Raw genomic sequence first — 17,420 nt, forward strand, 5'->3', positions numbered from 1 at the left:
TTGAGTTGTGGATTTATAGTGTTGTTGTGCTTTGATTTTGATCGAGGAAGTGTGGATCTTAACTTGTGTGGTGTTGAGGAGTTTGGGTTTGCAATTTTGGTAGAGTTTTGTGAAGTGTGGAAAAATCATAGTTTGGGGGTCTAGGTGCAATTTTTGGGAATTTTGGTGTTTTTGCAAGATTGATTGTGGTTGATAGTAGGGTGCTTAGAGTTGAATTGTTGAGTTAGAATTGTAGTTTGGGGAAAATGCCGCTCAAAGCACCATCCAAGGGCAAAGGAAAAGGGAAAAAGGTGGACAATCGATTTGTGAATGACAAGGCTCGAAAACGATATGAAGGGGCAATCCAAAGGAAAGATAAAGGATTTATTGCTGAATATGGATTGACCTCGAGCCATGTTGTTGAGTGGAGTAGAGGGAGATGTTGGAATTTGTTTATGAGTGAACCTGCACTTGCAGCCGTAGAGCCGATAGTGAGAGAGTTTTATGCCAACCTCCCTGAGTGTGATCCTAGTTTTGTGTTTGTGAGGGGTACTGATATGGCATTTGATGCGAAGGTCATCAATGAGTTTTATAACTTGCCTCAAATTGACCGTGATGAATATGAGGAATTTAGGAAGACACTGTTTGAGGATGACGTGATACTTAAGGCCATAGCAAAACCAGATACCCCTTGGGAGATTTCAAAGAAGGGAAGGAAGAGCATTAAGGGAAAAAATTTCACACCGATGGCCAGGTTGTGGCCGTACTTTGTGTGTGCGAGGATGATGTCGGAGACGCACTATAGTACAGTGACTTATGCAAAAGCATTATTGCTTTATTCCATTGCCACAGGGAAGAGAATGGATGTGGGAAACATTATCCTGACTAATATCCAGCATGCAACCAAACCAGGGCAAGGGAGTTTCCCTTTCCCACATCTCATTACAAAGTTGTGCACTCGAGCGAGAGTCGAGAAGACAGATGATGAGCCACTTATCCATGCTGCCCCAGTTCTCGACACCGCCTACTATAACAAGCATTTTGAGCGTCCACCTAGTGAAGGACCCAAATCCCGCATGAAAAGATGAAGAACTACAGCAACTGCCACGTCATCCGATTCAATAGCCACAATGAAAGAGTTGCTGCAGAAGATGATGGGTAAGATAAAACGGATGGAGCGACGTTAGGGTTGGCTAGCAAAGCAAACCATGATGATTTATAATCTGCAACAAAGCTGCTGCACCAAGTTCGACATTGACACTTCGGAATTCCAATGGGAAGACTGGGATTCAAACGAATGGATGGGCTCCGACTCAAAAGATGACGACACCGACGGATAGGAGGAGGCCGAAGAATGAACTGGAGCACCTGTTTTGTACTTTGTTTATTTTTCTTTGTTTAAGTTGTCACTTTCTTTTATTTTGAACATTAAACTAATTTTCTTTTTGTTTGGGGATTGTTTAATTTTTGTTTGAACTTCCTAGTAGTTGTAAGGATGAGATTAGGCTTGTAATATTTTCATATTAGTCAGTGAAATTTTCTAACAGTGGACACCATAAGATTTCAATTGTTTTACAGATTATGTTGATGAGAAAGCCAAGGAACGGGTGTGCATGCTGTTGAGCGGAACTCCGACTTCACGGATTAATCAGGAAACTATCTCATACCTTTGTAAATTCTATTTTTCTATTCCTACAGTGTGCATAATGTGACATTGGGGACAATGTCATCTTTAGTTTGGGGGTAGGAAAAATTTGAAATTTTTTTATTTATGTTTATTTTATTTTCATGTTTTGTTGTGTATGCCAATGATGAATTACATAAATCTATGATGAGAATAGGATTGTTGGGATTTTATTGTTGAAAAATGTTAAGCATTGCTTCAAGTTTATGCTGATTGACTGAATTTTGCGTGAGGTTTGTTGAGTGGTTCAACCACCATTTTCATTATTTCGGCATGCTTAGATTCATTTTATGTAGTTAAGTAAAGTCTTGATAATGTTAGTGGACTCTAGAACCTAGTTGAGAAGTGCTTGAGGTGAAATTCTAGGAATAGACATTATTGAGGAAGTGATTTAGGCAATTTTCGGAACGTTTGAGCCTTTCCAACCGACCATGAATTTTATCCCTAGTGACCCATTTGAGCCTTATGAAATCATCGTTGCCTTATTTTTCTTGTAAAACCATGAATGCCCAAAACCTTTTTCCCTAAACACGTCCGCAACCTTTAAGAGAATTCTAAACTTAATGCAAACACAAAGAGCTTGGAGAGTTGTGTGAATGAACTAAAAGAATAGTTTGGGGGTTGTGAGAAAGGCAAGAAGAATAAGAGGGGTAATTAACCTCAATTTAATTATTGTTATTGTAACTATAGATATATAATATATATATATATATATATTATATAATATATATATATCTCTGAGAATTACAATTTAGAAGCAAAAACGAGAAGTGCACATGTTTGAGGGTTTTAAAATGGTTGACATCTTAAGTGGAAATTGAGTTAAGTCTTAGTGTTTGCTTAAAGGAAAACGAGTTTCTCTGCTTAGTTTATCCTTTCCTTTTTTTGAAGCCCACTAACCGAGTCTAATGTTACAAGCCGTAAAGACCTTTGATCTTAGTCATGTCTAATCTCATTAGTGAAGAGTAGTTCGATATTTAGGCTTATGGAGTCTGCCGCCATTTGATAAACTTTGCATTTCTGCAATAAATAATCCGGGAAGTCGGAATGTGGACTAAAAGTAGGGATCACTACTTGGGGGACCAATAGAGAAAGATAGTCGATGCAATTTATGACTTCTTGGAGTGTTGAACATTTTCTAGTAATAATTTTCCAACAAACTTTTGGAGACTTGTTAATCTAGGCAATTCTTATGTTGAGTTTGAGTCTAATTTTTGTTTGTTCGTTTTCAGTTTTGTTATTTTTTGTTTTTGGTTGTTTGTTGTTTTCTTTCTTTGAGTTTTGTACCTGATCTCGGGGCGAGCATGTCTTTAGTTTGGGGGTATTTGATAATCCGTTAGAGTAAATGCCCTAGAGCCAATCATATTGTAGAATTGACTCTTTGTAATAATGTTCATTAATCAATAATAAAAGGCATTTTATTCTATATCGCGTAAATCATTATTATTGCAATATGTATAATATATGTCCTTAGAATGGTAGAACCGTGACGAGGGTATCAAGTGTTTCAAATCTTGATAGTGAGAACCCTATGAGCACATATGGTGGCCATTCTAGAAACGTCCATAGCCTAGTATTTCTGAAGTAAGGGCACAGATAATACGGTAAGGCTATCATAGTGTTGAACAACCTGTCGAAAGGCAGTGACTGATTCACTTATCAAGGTTGTTGTGTGACAACCTGGTGCAACACATGGGTGTTGCTGTAGGCGATTATACTGCAGCAAGTTCACTGGAATGACCACCAGAGGATTCCATATGGATGGTAACCCTAGTGTCTATGGAACAAATCCTCTAACGAATGGTGGTGCATGTGATCCTTAGACTTGAGATCACCGGAGCGCCTTGTGCACCGATTGGTGCAGTTTGACAATAGCTAAGCAGTTCTTTTCAAGCTGTCAATACGGTGGTGGATGGCTGCATCGAGGAGTGTATCAAGACTATGGTGGATTGACAGAGGATTCATCACTCCCGGGCACGGGAGAAGTTATCACGGCGCAATTCAGTATATGGCGATGACACTAAAAATGTGGCCACAGGGATGAGTTTTTGCTCTATCCGGATATAATAAAGGTCATTGATCCAGAAACTGAATACATAATATGAGAGTAACCGGAGGTGGCACTATTCTATGCCTTCGTCTCGTCGAGGTAACGAATGATGAAAGGATCGAATTGTACGGTAACCATATCGTTGACAGGTAGCTACTTTGCTGAATCGAATCTATGGTGGCCATGATGCCTTGCTAGGGGCCAATCTTGGTCTGTGTATTAGTGAGACGATTAATTGGTGTTAATTGCGATACTATACACTGGTATGATGAGGAGCCTATGGGTCACACACATAGAAGATAATTTAAGAGCCAAGAAGAAAGAATGGCGTTTTCGTCTTTTAGGCGAAAGGGTATTTTGGTAATTTCACAGTGCAATTAAATTTGCTGAGGTCGTAGCCTTTATTTAATTGTTAAAAAATTAATAAGTGAAATTACGGTTAAATGTGTGTTCGCACATATTTAATTAAATCATCATTATTGTTAAATGTTAATTAAATATTAATTGATTTTAATTGAAATAATGATGAATTAAATTAAAATATCTAATGAGAGTGTTTGGCAAATTTGGGGGTGTTTGGGTTGTAGCCCAAGCCCATTCCATATGAGAATAGGGCAACTAAAATAAGACTATAAAAGGAAAAAGATTTTAGTTGGAAAAGGTGTGTGTTTTTATTCATTCTTCAATTTTGAAAAGAAAAAAAAAAAAAACCTCCAGCCAAAACTCTCCCACGCCACTTTTACTGTTCCATTGAAAAACAAACACTTTTGTTTTTTTCTGATTCTTAAGGCCAAGGAGGATCTAGCAAATCCTCCTTGGTTCTTGTTGATTTTCGTGTGGACCCTTATGGTTAGATCCTACACTTGGATCGGTAGCAAACACGTTCAGAGACAATATTGGTGGAGCCTTCAAACTGGGTATGAATCTAAATGGATTTATTTTTCTGCAGATTCTTATAAAATATAAACTGTAAATTTCTGTGCCCTGATTTTGGGTTCTAAGGAACGATCCATGGTTGTAATTTTGTTTTTTCGTGCGCAACGGGTCGTTTCCTAACAAAATCGAGGATTATGTTTATTTGCTTTTGGCTGGATTTTAGATACTTCTTAGCTCATTTAGCTGAATTGCACTTAATTCCATTTATTTTATGTTTTAGGCTAAAACGGACATTTTGAGCGAATATGAGCGAATTGGAGTTTCTGGACTCAGAAGTCAGCGAATCTCAGATTTTGAAAAAGTTCTGAAGCGGAGTCAAAGCACTATGAAGCTTTCCAATGGGAAAGCATCGAGGATCAAAGTCATGCAAGGAAGCAAGCGGAGGGCAATTTGATAAATGCAGAATTTTCAAGAAGGTTCGCTGCGGCGAAGGTCATTCTTCGCCGTGGCGAAAGAAGCCAAGAACGAGATTCAGCTTTAGTTCATCGCCGCGGCGAAATCCTTCTTCGCCGCGGCGAAGTCTGCGAAATTTTGTTTTTCCCAAAACGCACAGTTTATTTTAGGAAAGTTTAAGGTCTTGGGCGAAGTATAAAAGAAAAACCTTGCCATTTTGAGAGCGGTCGGGAGAGAGTCTGAGTTCGCTAGTTTTCATTTTCCTTAGAATAGATTTGATATTTTTGTGAGAAAGTGAGAAGATTGAGATTCAACCTTGTGGATTCTCAACTAGGGGAGATATCTTTGCTTTTCTCTTATTGCAATATGTGACTGCTATGTTTAATGTTTTTCTTGCTGTTGTGTGATTAGTTATAACTAACCCATTTTGGGTTAGGGTTTGATGTAACTCACGATTTCTATGGGTTAATCAATTGATTATTGTATTCTTATATTCTATTGCACAGATTGTGTGGTTATCGTTTTTATGATTTATTTGATGAATAGATGAGATTAAGAAATGAATCATGTTAAGCTTCTTGGGTAATCACCATTGTAGTATTGAATGCTAGAGATAGATTTGAGAACAATGAAATCAATCTAGGATTCCATTAGCTTAATGAACTTGGATCTATAATCTTCCTTTTGGTGGGTGCGGAAATTTAATAGGGAAAGTAGGAATTCATAGCCGAGAAGGTATGTTGACAACTTTAGAGAATTCGATTTACAATCTGTGCATATGAGCGTAGAAATAGGATAATCCGTAGATTCATCTATAGAGTCCGAATGAAGTCAAAACCCTAACCGTTTGTTTAAATTGATATTACTCTTGCCTTTAAATCTTGCCTTCATTAATTAGTTTTTAATACTTAGTAAGTTTAGTTTTAGTTTTAGTTTTAATCTCTCCCATTAATCCAAACAAATTCGGTTCCTCCAACTTGAAAACAGTTAGGAAATTTAGTGCTTAACAACCAATCCTCGTGGGAACAATACTCACTCATCACTTTATTACTTTGTGCGACTAGTGCACTTGCTACACATTGCATGTTGTAAAATCAACGCATCATAAGGCAGAAAAGAAGGTCTATGGATGCAAAGCGCTCGCAAGCGCTCAAGGATAAAGTTAACAAACTCTTGAAAATCAACTTCATCAGGAAAGTCTAGTACTTGGACTAGCTCGCTAACCCAATCTTAGTTAAGAAGTCGAATGGCAAATGGTGGACTTGCGTCGACTTCACGGATCTAAATAAAGTCTATCCCAAAGATAGCTTTCCGCTACCACGGATTGACCACCTAGTAGATGCGACAGCCAGGAACGTACTACTAGCTTCATGGATGCGTACTTGGGATATAACCAAATCCCGATGTACCAGCCTGATGAAGAGCACCGGGCCAAGTCTCAATTAAGGCTCGCCTCATATCAGCAGCGAGTCAAACGATATTTCAACACCAAAGTAAAAAACATAGACTTTGAAGTGGGCAACCTGGTTCTCAAATAGGTCGTCCAGTGTACCCAAAACCCGAACTTGGGGGCACTTGGACCCAAATAGGGAGATCCTTTCAGGATCTCTGAAAAGCTCGCACCAGGATCTTTTCACCTGGAACGCCTCAATAGTGAAGCGATACCTCGAGCCTGGAGCACCAAGCATTTGTGAAGGTATTACCAATAAGTAGCTTGGGTTCCACTTATTTTTCTTTTTTTATTCGTTGTAAGGCCGCTTACGACCAAAAAGCTTGATCAACAAAAGAGGTATTATTCATTATTTTTCTTTGTTAATGTTCTTAGTTTGTTTAACATTTATTCATTGTTTCAAACATCGCGACCTACGCGATGATATTCCAAAAAGAAAACTCGGAGATAAGAGTCCGAAAAAGGCAGCTTATCTCAAAAAGCCACGCCAAAATCCAACTCTTTAAAGATGAAACATCCTAAATCGATGAAGTTAAACTTGAAAAAATTCGAGAAAAAACACGTCGAAGGAAATCGGCCTTAAGCTGGACCAAAACTCAAAACGAATAACTGATCTGATATCGGATGTCGCAAAAAATTTCCTCGCACACATTCAAAAAAGCTCTTCAAGAAGCGAGTTATACATAACTTAGAGCGAATTCAGATCTTCTATTACAAGTCCAACTAGGACAAATGAAATAACTCCGCAAAAATATAACAATCTTAGCTCGATGAGGACATGTTGAAAATTTTTCTTTTCATTGATAGAATTCTATTACATTCTAAAAAAAAAAAAAAAAGGAAAAGAACCTTACCGGAATAAAAGAAGTACAGAAACTCGCTGGAAAGAGCACTGTGACGACGACAAAGCAGCAATGAAGTGAACAAAGGCATCAAAAAACTTCTGTGGATTGAATGAGCATTCTGACGACTTCGCCACCTTTTATAGTGGTTTGCATGGAAGACGAAAGGGCGGGGTTTAATCGCAGACGTCAATCTACAGTGAATCTTGACCCTCATTCGTCAAGCAATCTCAGCCCTTAGACATGGCCACGTGTCATCCATCCATGAGGGGCGATGAAACATAGACTGTTGCACTAATTATAACCATTGTCGCACGTCATCTTGACTTCACACGTGGACAGTTGAAGACACCCACATGCGACGAAGCGTGACTAACAAAGGCTGCCACATTTAATACGACATGACCGCATGGAAATTACATATTTGCCCTAACTTTTCATATTCTGAGTTCAAAGGTATCGTAGGAAGCAAACAAGTGTGAAGCACATGCCTAGACATGAGGTCGACCCTAAGAGCTCAGCCGAACCTGCATCCAAAGACCTGTTGTTAATAGCGAGCTTGGTATCAAATCAAGTAATAGTCTTTGAAGCACGAAACGAGCATTGAACACTAGGGGGCAGATGTTGTGTGTGATTTTTCCACCAAGCTCGGGCTACCGCGAGGATGTAGCTCGACTCAGGATCAATCCAACCCCACCGGTTGTCTGACCCAACATAAGCTTGTCGACATATAGCTCAACCCAGCACAAGCCAGTCGCGAACAACCTAAATGATCATTTAATTAATTCCCATATAACTTCAGATCCCAGATATCACGGAAATGACTAGATCAACAAAAATCTCTACACAATCACAGCGCCCAATCGTGAGAATATCATAATTGCAGCTTAGATCAATTGTAATCCCTTTATTTTCACAGAATTCTCCCCCTCAAATCATGGAAAAGGGGTTACAAAATTTTTACAGAATTCTCATTGTAAGCTCTTACAACAAATACAAAAAGCAGTGGACATAGACTTAAGAGTTTACCTCGCCAAACCACTTTAAAAACTCTCATTGTCATTTACTTTATTGCATTCAATACTTGTCAATCGTTAATTATCCGTAATCATGTGCACATTCATTCCGATCCCACCAAGGTCGATCGAAATTCTTTGGTTGGTGCATATTTCTATATCAACACTTATATATAACACTTATATCATAATAACTCATAACAAATATATAACTCACAAAAATGAATTAAAAAATCCTTTCAAAAATCTTGTTTGAGACTTATCGATTAAGACTTTAAATTAAAATCTTTTTATCTTAGATAATCTTTGCTCTCTTATCCAAAACTATTAGTAAGATCAAAGAATGACAACACAGAAAGTCTAGTAACACTACACCAAAAATGACCTACAGTAACACTGGACAGTTGCGCTTTTTTACCTCTATTTCTAACTTTTGAATGATCTAAAGTTAAGCCATTCAATGATTAGAATTATTTTTATAATTTTCTTTTTTTACAGTAAGAGATTTATGGCTGTGTTTGTTTTATTATTCTTATCCTTTCTTATTCCTATCCTACCCAAAATACATATTTGTTTCAATATTCTCAAAATTCAATCCTATTTTATTCAATTATTTTTAAACCCCCTAGGTTTATTAATTTATCTAAACACCCCCTACAATAAAACATTGAAATTTAACAAAAACACCCTTATCCACCCATTAAATGCCGGCAGCTGGCCACCACTATCGAAGGGTGGTCGGAAGTCACCGTAATGGCACACGACCAACTGGATTTGGTCGGTCGTGCACCGATCTGGCTAGAAAAGGTCAGATCTTTGGCCAGATCTAGTCGTCAACGACAGCCAAGATATAGTCGTCGTTGACAACCAGATGTAGCCTTTTTTGGTCAGATCCATACACGACTGGCCAGATCCAGCCGGTCGTGCGCTATTACGATGACTTTTGGCCACCCTCTGGCAGTGGTGGCCAACTGTCGGCATTAATGGGTGGATGGGGGTGTTTTTGTTAATTTTCAATGTTTTATTGTAGGGTAGCTAAATTAACAAACCTACGGGGTGTTTTTCTTAGTTTTCAAATCCTATCATCGCAATAACTACCCAACTCAACTTTTTCAAAAATATTACTCAATATAATAAAACAAACACAACGTTTTTTTATCTTTGTTTAATAAATTTATTATTGACAATTATGGAGTTTCTTTCTCTTCTACTTGAGACGCCATTGTCATTCATTAATGAAAAAAATAATTTGTCCATTGTCATACTGAGTTGAAGAAAAATTTCTGTCAAATTCATACTCCAAATTCATTTTTAGACCCCATCTTCTTATTCATTAGCCCCATTTAAAAAAAAAAAGTATAATAAAGAATATTAGATAAAATAAAAGTATTGTATCTCTTTGTTTACCAATACATCCCACAAATTCTCTTAGTGTAGTGTCTAGAAGTCTTCTACCTTGTCGAAAGGCAGTGACTGATCTCACTTGTCAAGGTTGTTTGCCGACAACCTAATGCAGCACATAGGTGCTTGCTGTAGGCAAGTTAATGGAGATCGAGGTGCTGACCAAGTTAATGTTCCCAAATATTCTCAAGATCCTTTGCAAGGAATTAGCGGTCCGATGACTAGGGCAAAGACAAAGAGGATGAAAGAGGCTTTGCAAGGCTTGATCATGGAAGTGCAATACAAAGAGGCTGTACTAGAAGACTCTAAGACTAAATTTGAAGATTTCAAAGCTTCACCAAGGATGGCCTATTATCTTTTTATGCAAGGGGTAGATTCGGAAGATCAAGTTGGATGCAAGGATTAATTTAGGAATTAATTTTCATTTATTTAATCTTGGGTTTTTTTTATGTTTTAATTATCATTAGATTCTTTAGTCTTTTATTTATTTAAGGTTCATTTAGGCCCAATTCGCTTGTACTTAGGCCCAACCCGTTTTTCAATTAGCTAGGGTTTTCTTTTAGGGTTTGTTGCTTATAAAAAGGAGTAGCCATCTTATTTTTTAGGGACAGATTATTATCAATTGAAGTTTATTTCAGAAAGCTATTTGCTTTGCCTTCTTGTGTTCTTGATTGAATGCTTAAATCTCGACTTATCAAAGGGAGTGATCAACCTTTGTGGTGTCTCAAGATTAGGGTTTTAAGGACTTAGTTTCCTTAGGGTTCTAATTCGATCATCCTCAACACGTTCCTAGCAAAACAACTTGTTCTTATTCTATCATTTGGTATCAGAGCTTTGGTTGCTGGAAACAGATTATTTATCTCCAACACTCTTTGTTTGCGTTCTTGATTCAAAAAATAATAATAATAATTGAATTCTTCTTTTCATAGTTCTGCTGCATTTAAAAAAAAAAAAAAAAAAAAAAGAACAATGTGGCAATTTCGAGTTGTTAAGTTTCCCGTTCTTGTTCTCTTTGCTAAGTATCCTATTTTTGTTCCATTAAGTTTCCAATTCTTGTTTTTTGTTGCTTGAGTTTCTTATTCTTGTTGAATTAGTTTCCTTTATTATGTTCTAGTTTCCTTTTTATTCTGTTCTAGTTTCTCTTTATTTTTGTTCTAGTGATTGTTTCAAGCATATACAAGGTTGTTTTGTGTCTTTTGCCTTCTTAATCATTTAGCGTCAATTCCAGTGATTTCTTTCACATGTCTTTTGCCTCCTTTTAGAGTTTTCTTGTTTTTCTTGGTTCTTTAGAGTCATCTTGGGTCTTTCTTTCTGTTCACTGTTTGCCTTAACTAAGTTTTTAAAGTTCTGATTTTTGAGATTGTCACCATCTAACCGATTTCTTCTTAAGATTTGTTGAATTCTTTGATTCTGTTAAGAACATAAAGGGGGCTGGCTTGGCTTTGAGTGGTAAAAGGCAAGAGATATCATCATCAAGAAAAAGCCAAAATAGTGTGAAACACAAGTGATAACAAATTGATTTGAGTGCAAACACGTGAGGGAGTGTGTGAGGAACAACACCTTTTATTTTATTTTATTTTACAAGTTGAAACCATGAGTAAGGAAGGAGGAAAACCACAAGAGGTTGACATGAAATTCTGCATCAAGGCTGTTAATGACCAATTTAAATTGCTGAATGCGAGATTGAATGATTTGGAGTCCTTTTCCGCTTCTAAATCACATAGAAGACATGAGTTCGACGAAGAAGATGAAGCTGATTCCGAAGTGGAGAGAACAAGTTATAAACGGGCCAAGAAGGTTGACTCTAAAGGAGATAACAATATAGGCAGTATAAAGATGGCAATTCTGACGTTTCAAGGAAAGAATGATCCTGAGCTGTACTTGGAGTGGGAAAGAAAGGTTGAGCACGTATTTGATTGTCATAATTCCTCCGAGGAGAAAAAGGTAAAGCTAGTAGCCATGGAGTTTATAGATTATGTAGGTATATGGTGAGATCAATTGGCAATCAATAGGCGTAGAAATGGTGAGAGACCTATTCGATTATGGGAAGAGATGAAGTTGGTGATGCGTAAGAGATTTATACCGAACCATTACTATAAAGATTTGTATAGGAAGTTGCAAGGGTTGGTTCAAGGTTCCATGAGTGTAGAGGATTATTATAAGGAGATGGAAATCGCCATGATTAGAGCAAACATAGAGGAAGATAGAGAAGCAACAATGGCTAGATTCATTGCCGGATTGAACAAAAAGATTGCTGACGTCGTTGAGTTGCAACATTATGTAGAGATGGAGGAGCTACTGCACAAAGCCGTTAAAGTGGAGAAGCAAATCAAGTCCAAGAGGTTCAGATCTGGTTTGTCCTCTAGCTCTCCGTGGAGATCAAATTGGAAGGACAACAAAGTTGCCTTCAGAACAAAAGAAGAAGCAAAGTCAAAGAATTCGGTTGCTGTTCCTAAAGATAAACCCAAAACTAAAACTCTTACTAAGTCACATGATATTAAGTGTTTTAGGTGTCAAGTGACAATGAGATGCCACCATTGGAGGATTGTTCTGATGTTGAAGTGGAAGAACCTGTGCATGGTGATTTACTTGTTACAAGGAGAGCCCTGAGTATACAGCCTAAGGATGAAGGAGATGAGGAGCAACGTGAGCATATTTTTCACACAAGATGCCATGTAAAAGATAAGGTATGTACATTGATTATTGATAGTGGGAGTTGGACTAATGCTGCTAGTACTTTATTGGTAGAAAAATTGAATTTGAAGTGGAAGAAGCATCCCAAACCGTATAAGCTACAATGGTTGAATGACTGTGGAGAAGTGAAGGTAAACAAGCAAGTTCGGGTTCCTTTTTCAATTGCCAAGTATGAGGATGAGGTTCTTCATGATGTGGCACCGATGTATGCTGGTCATATATTGCTTGGCCGACTGTGGCAATTTGATAGGAGGGTGTCGCATGATGGGTACAAAAATCGTTATTCTTTTGTAATGAACAACCGAAAAGTTGTATTAGCCCCTCTCAAACCTTTGCAAGCTTATGAGGACCAGATTAGAATAGCAAGGGAGTGCAAAATGAGAGAGAAACAACAGTGTGAGCAAGAGGAAAATAGAAAGAGAACAAGTGAGGTCGAGAGGAAAAATGGAGAGAAAAGTGAGCAAAAAGGAGAGAAAAGTGAGCAACATGGAGAGAAAAATAAAAGAATGAGTGTACTTGCTGAAAAACATGAGGTTAAGAGTGTAATGATGGCGAGGCAACAAGTACTTGTACTTATGTACTAGGATGTTTATTTTTCTACTAACGACCTTAACTCATCTTTGCCTAGTGTTGTCATGTCTTTATTGCAGGAATTTGAGGACCTATTTCCTGAGGAGATTCCCCATGGATTACCTCATCTAAGAGGAATTGAGCATCAAATAGACTTCATACTTGGTTCTGCCATACCAAATCGACCTGCTTATAGAGCTAATCCCGAGGAAATGAAGGAGATACAAAGGCAAGTGGATGAGCTGTTGCAAAAGGGATTTGTAAGGGAGAGTCTCAGCCCATATTCTGTTCCTGTCCTCTTAATCCCAAAGAAAGATGGAACATGGCGCATGTGTGTGGATTGCCGAGCTATTAATAAGATAACTAGTATTAGTGTTGATAAAGAAAAGGTAAGGGCAATAAGGGACTGGCCTACACCTAAGAATGCGAACGAGGTGAGAAGTTTCCATGGTTTAGCAAGTTTTTATCGAAGGTTTGTTAAAGATTTTAGTTCTATTGCTGCACCTTTGAATGAACTTGTTAAAAAGAATGTTATTTTTAAGTGGGATGATGTACATAACCGGGCTTTCAAAACATTGAAAGATAAGCTAACTAATGCACCTTTGTTGTGTTTTCCTAACTTTGATAAAGCTTTTAAGATAGAATGTGATGCATCCGAGATTGGAATAGGAGCTGTTTTGATGCAGGATTCTAAACCAATTGCTTATTTTAGTGAAAAGCTAAGTGGGGCAGCGTTGAATTATCCTACTTACGACAAGGAGCTTTATGCATTAGTGAGAACTCTTCAAACATGGCAGCATTACTTGTGGCCAAGGGAATTCATCATTCATTCCGATCATGAGAGCTTGAAGTTCTTGAAGCCCTAAGGTAAGCTTAATAAAAGATATGCTAAGTGGTTGGAGTTCATAGAAACGTTTCCTTATGTAATCAAATACAAGCATGGGAAGGAAAATGTTGTGGCTGATGCATTGTCTAAGAGGTACATATTACTTACTCCATTACAAACTAAATTACTTGGTTTTGAATTGCTTAAGGATTTGTATGCCAATGATTCTGATTTCAGCCAAGTATGGAATGCATGTGATAATTGTGCGTTTGGTGATTTTTATAGGCATGAAGGATTTCTATTCAAGAAAGATAAAGTATGTGTGCCTATTTGTTCTGTTCATGAGTTACTTGTTAGGGAAAGTCATGGGGGAGGTTTGATGGGTCACTTTGGTGTTCTAAAGACTTTAGATATATTACGTGAGCATTTTTATTGGCCTAAGATGAAGCATGATGTACAATCTGTTTGTGATAAGTGCATTACATATAGTCAAGCAAAATCTAAAGTTAGACCGCATGGCTTGTATACCCCTTTACCTGTACCTAATCAACCTTGGATTGATATATCGATGGATTTTGTTTTAGGATTACCAAGGACTCAAAGTGGTAAGGATAGCATATTTGTTTTTGTTGATAGGTTTAGTAAAATGGCTCATTTTATTACATATTCTAAAACAAACAACGCAACACATATTGTTGATTTGTTCTTTAAAGAAGTGGTTCGTTTGCATAGGTTGGCTACAACAATTGTTAGTGATAGAGATGGTTGGCGCACTTTATGGAATAAATTAGGAACCAAACTGTTATTTTCTACTGTTGCACATCCTCAAACGGATGGTCAAACTGAAGTAGTTAATAGGACACTCACTATTTTGTTGCGTGTTATCATTCAAAAGAACTTAAGGCAGTGGGAGAAGTGTTTGCCACATATTGAGTTTGCATATAATAGGACTGTTCATTCTACTTCTTCATTTTCTCCTTTAAAAATTGTTTATGGCTTTAATCCTTCAACACCTTTGGATATTTTACCTTTGCCTACCAATGAGCATGCTAATCTTGATGGTAAGAAAAAGGCAGATTTTGTGAAGGATTTACATGCCAGAGTTCGGGCCAACAGTAAAACGAAGAATGAGCAATATGCTAAGCAAGCCAATAAGGGGCGTTTGAAGGTTGTCTTCCAACCTGGAGATTGGGTTTGGGTGTACATGCGTAAGGAGAGGTTTCCCACACAAAGGAAATCAAAATTGCAGCCTCGAGGAGATGGACCTTTTCAAGTCTTGGAGAGAATCAATGATAATGCCTACAAGCTAGATTTGCCAAGCGACTATGGTAATGTTAGTGCAACTTTTAATGTTGCTGATTTATCTTTGTTTGATGTAGGAGATTCAAGGACGAATCCTTTCAAAGAGGAGGGGAATAATGGAGATCGAGGTGCTGACCAAGTTAATGTTCCCAAATATTCTCAAGATCCTTTGCAAGGAATTGGTGGTCCAATGACTAGGGCAAAGACAAAGAAGATGAAAGAGGCTTTCCAAGGCTTGATCATAGAAGTGTAATATAAAGAGGTTATACTAGAAGACTCACTAAATTCGAAGATTTCAAAGCTTCACCAAGGATGGCCTATTATCTTTTTATGCAAGGGGTAGATTCAGAAGATCAAATTGGATGCAAGGATTAATTTATGAATTAATTTTCATTTATTTAATCTTGGGTTTTTTTTATGTTTTAATTATCATTAGATTCTTTAGTCTTTTATTTATTTAAGGTTTATTTAGGCCCAATTCGGTTGTACTTAGGCCCAACCCGTTTTTCAATTAGCTAGGGTTTTCTTTTAGGGTTTATTGCTTATAAAAAGGAGCAGCCATCTTATTTTTTGGGGACAGATTATTATCAATTGAAGTTTATTTCAGAAAGCTATTTGCTTTGCCTTCTTGTGTTCTTGATTGTGTTAGGAAACGATTCATTAAGGCAACGGAAAACAAAAACAATAATAACAAGGATCATTCCATAGAACCAAGATCAGGGTACAATTTTACAATTTATACCAAATAAGAATCTGCAGAAAATTAATCTAGAGTTTAAGAAATCATACGCACGTTTGGAGGCTCCTCCAAGTTGTCTCTAAATGTATTATGCTACCGACCCAAGTGTAAGATTGAACCAACGTAGTCTACATGAAGACAATCGCAAGGAACTAATGAGGGATTTGCTAGATCCCTCTTTAGCCTTAAGAAACAAGAAGAAATGAAGAGTACTTTGATTTTCAATCAAAACCAAGTTTGGCGTGGGAGAGAGCAAAAAGGGCTGTGTGTTTTCTCTTTTACAATGAAATGAGTTAAAAGAATTTCTCAACTTTTTACAGTTAAAACATTTCTTTTATAGTAACATTTTAATTACCCTATTCCCATATAGAATAGGCTTGGGCTCCAACCCAAACACCCCATATTTCCAAACACTCCCAATTAGATATTTATTTTAATTCATCATTGTCTCAATTAAAAATCAATTAATATATATTTAATCTATATATTAACATTTAACAATAATGATGATTTAATTAAATATATGCAAACACATATTTAAACATAATTTCACTTATTTAATTTTTTTAATAAATTAAATAAAGCCTACGACCTCAGCAAATTTAATTATACTATAAAATTACCAAAATACCCTTTCACCTTAAAAAGACGAAAACTCCCTTCCTTCTTGAGTCTTAAATTATCTTCTATGTGTGTGACTCATAAGCTCCTCATCATACCAGTAGTGTGTAGTATTGCAATTAACACCAATTAATCGTCTCACTAATACATAGACCAAGATTGGCCCCTAGCAAGGCATCATGGCCACCCGATAGATTCGGATTTAGCAAAATAGCTACCTGTCAACAATATGGTTACCATGCAATTCGATCCTGTCATCATACGTTATCTCGACGAGACGAAGACATAGAAATAGTGTCAACCTTCAGTTACTCTCGATATTATGTATTCAGTTTCTGGACCAATGACCTGTATCATAATCCGGATAGAGCAACAACTCAATCCCACTGTGGCCACAGTTTTAGTGTCATTGTCATATACTGAATTGCGCCGTGAGATAACTTCTCCCGTACCGAGGAGTGATGAATCCTCTGTCTATCCACCATAGTCTTGATACACTCCTCGATGCAGCCAATCACCACCGTATTGACAGCTCTGAAAAGAACTGCGTTAGGCTAATGTCAAACTGCACCAATCGGTGCACAAGACGCTCTGGTGATATCAAGTCTAAGGATCACATGCACCACCATTCGTTAGAGGATTTGTTCCATAGACACTAGGGTTATCATCCATATGGAATCCTCGGGTGGGTCAGTCTAGTGAACTTGCTGCGGTGTAATTGCCTACAGCAAGCACCCATGTGTTGCACCAGGTTGTCACCAAACAACCTTGACAAGTGAGATCAGTCACTGCCTTTCGACAGGGTCGTTCAACACTATGATAGCCTTACCGTATTATCTGTGCCCTTACTTCAGAATAATACTGAGGCTACGGACGTTTCTAGAATGGCCACCATATGTGCTCATAGGGTTCTCACT

The 17,420-nt window shown here is 37.5% G+C and overlaps 1 protein-coding gene across 1 annotated transcript; it reads left to right on the forward strand.

Moving 5' to 3' along the window:
• Positions 1-11,344: 11,344 nt before the first annotated feature.
• LOC116135233 lies at positions 11,345-15,807 on the forward strand. Its single transcript, XM_031420929.1, has 6 exons — positions 11,345-11,739; positions 11,863-12,193; positions 12,262-12,876; positions 13,096-13,865; positions 14,127-15,282; positions 15,793-15,807. The coding sequence occupies exons 1-6, from the start codon at positions 11,345-11,347 to the stop codon at positions 15,805-15,807; spliced, it is 3,282 nt and encodes a 1,093-aa protein (XP_031276789.1).
• The last annotated feature ends 1,613 nt before the right edge of the window (positions 15,808-17,420 follow it).

Source organism: Pistacia vera, unplaced genomic scaffold (genome assembly GCF_008641045.1).
Source record: "Pistacia vera cultivar Batoury unplaced genomic scaffold, PisVer_v2 Contig297, whole genome shotgun sequence".
NCBI classification, from domain to species: Eukaryota; Viridiplantae; Streptophyta; class Magnoliopsida; order Sapindales; family Anacardiaceae; genus Pistacia; species Pistacia vera.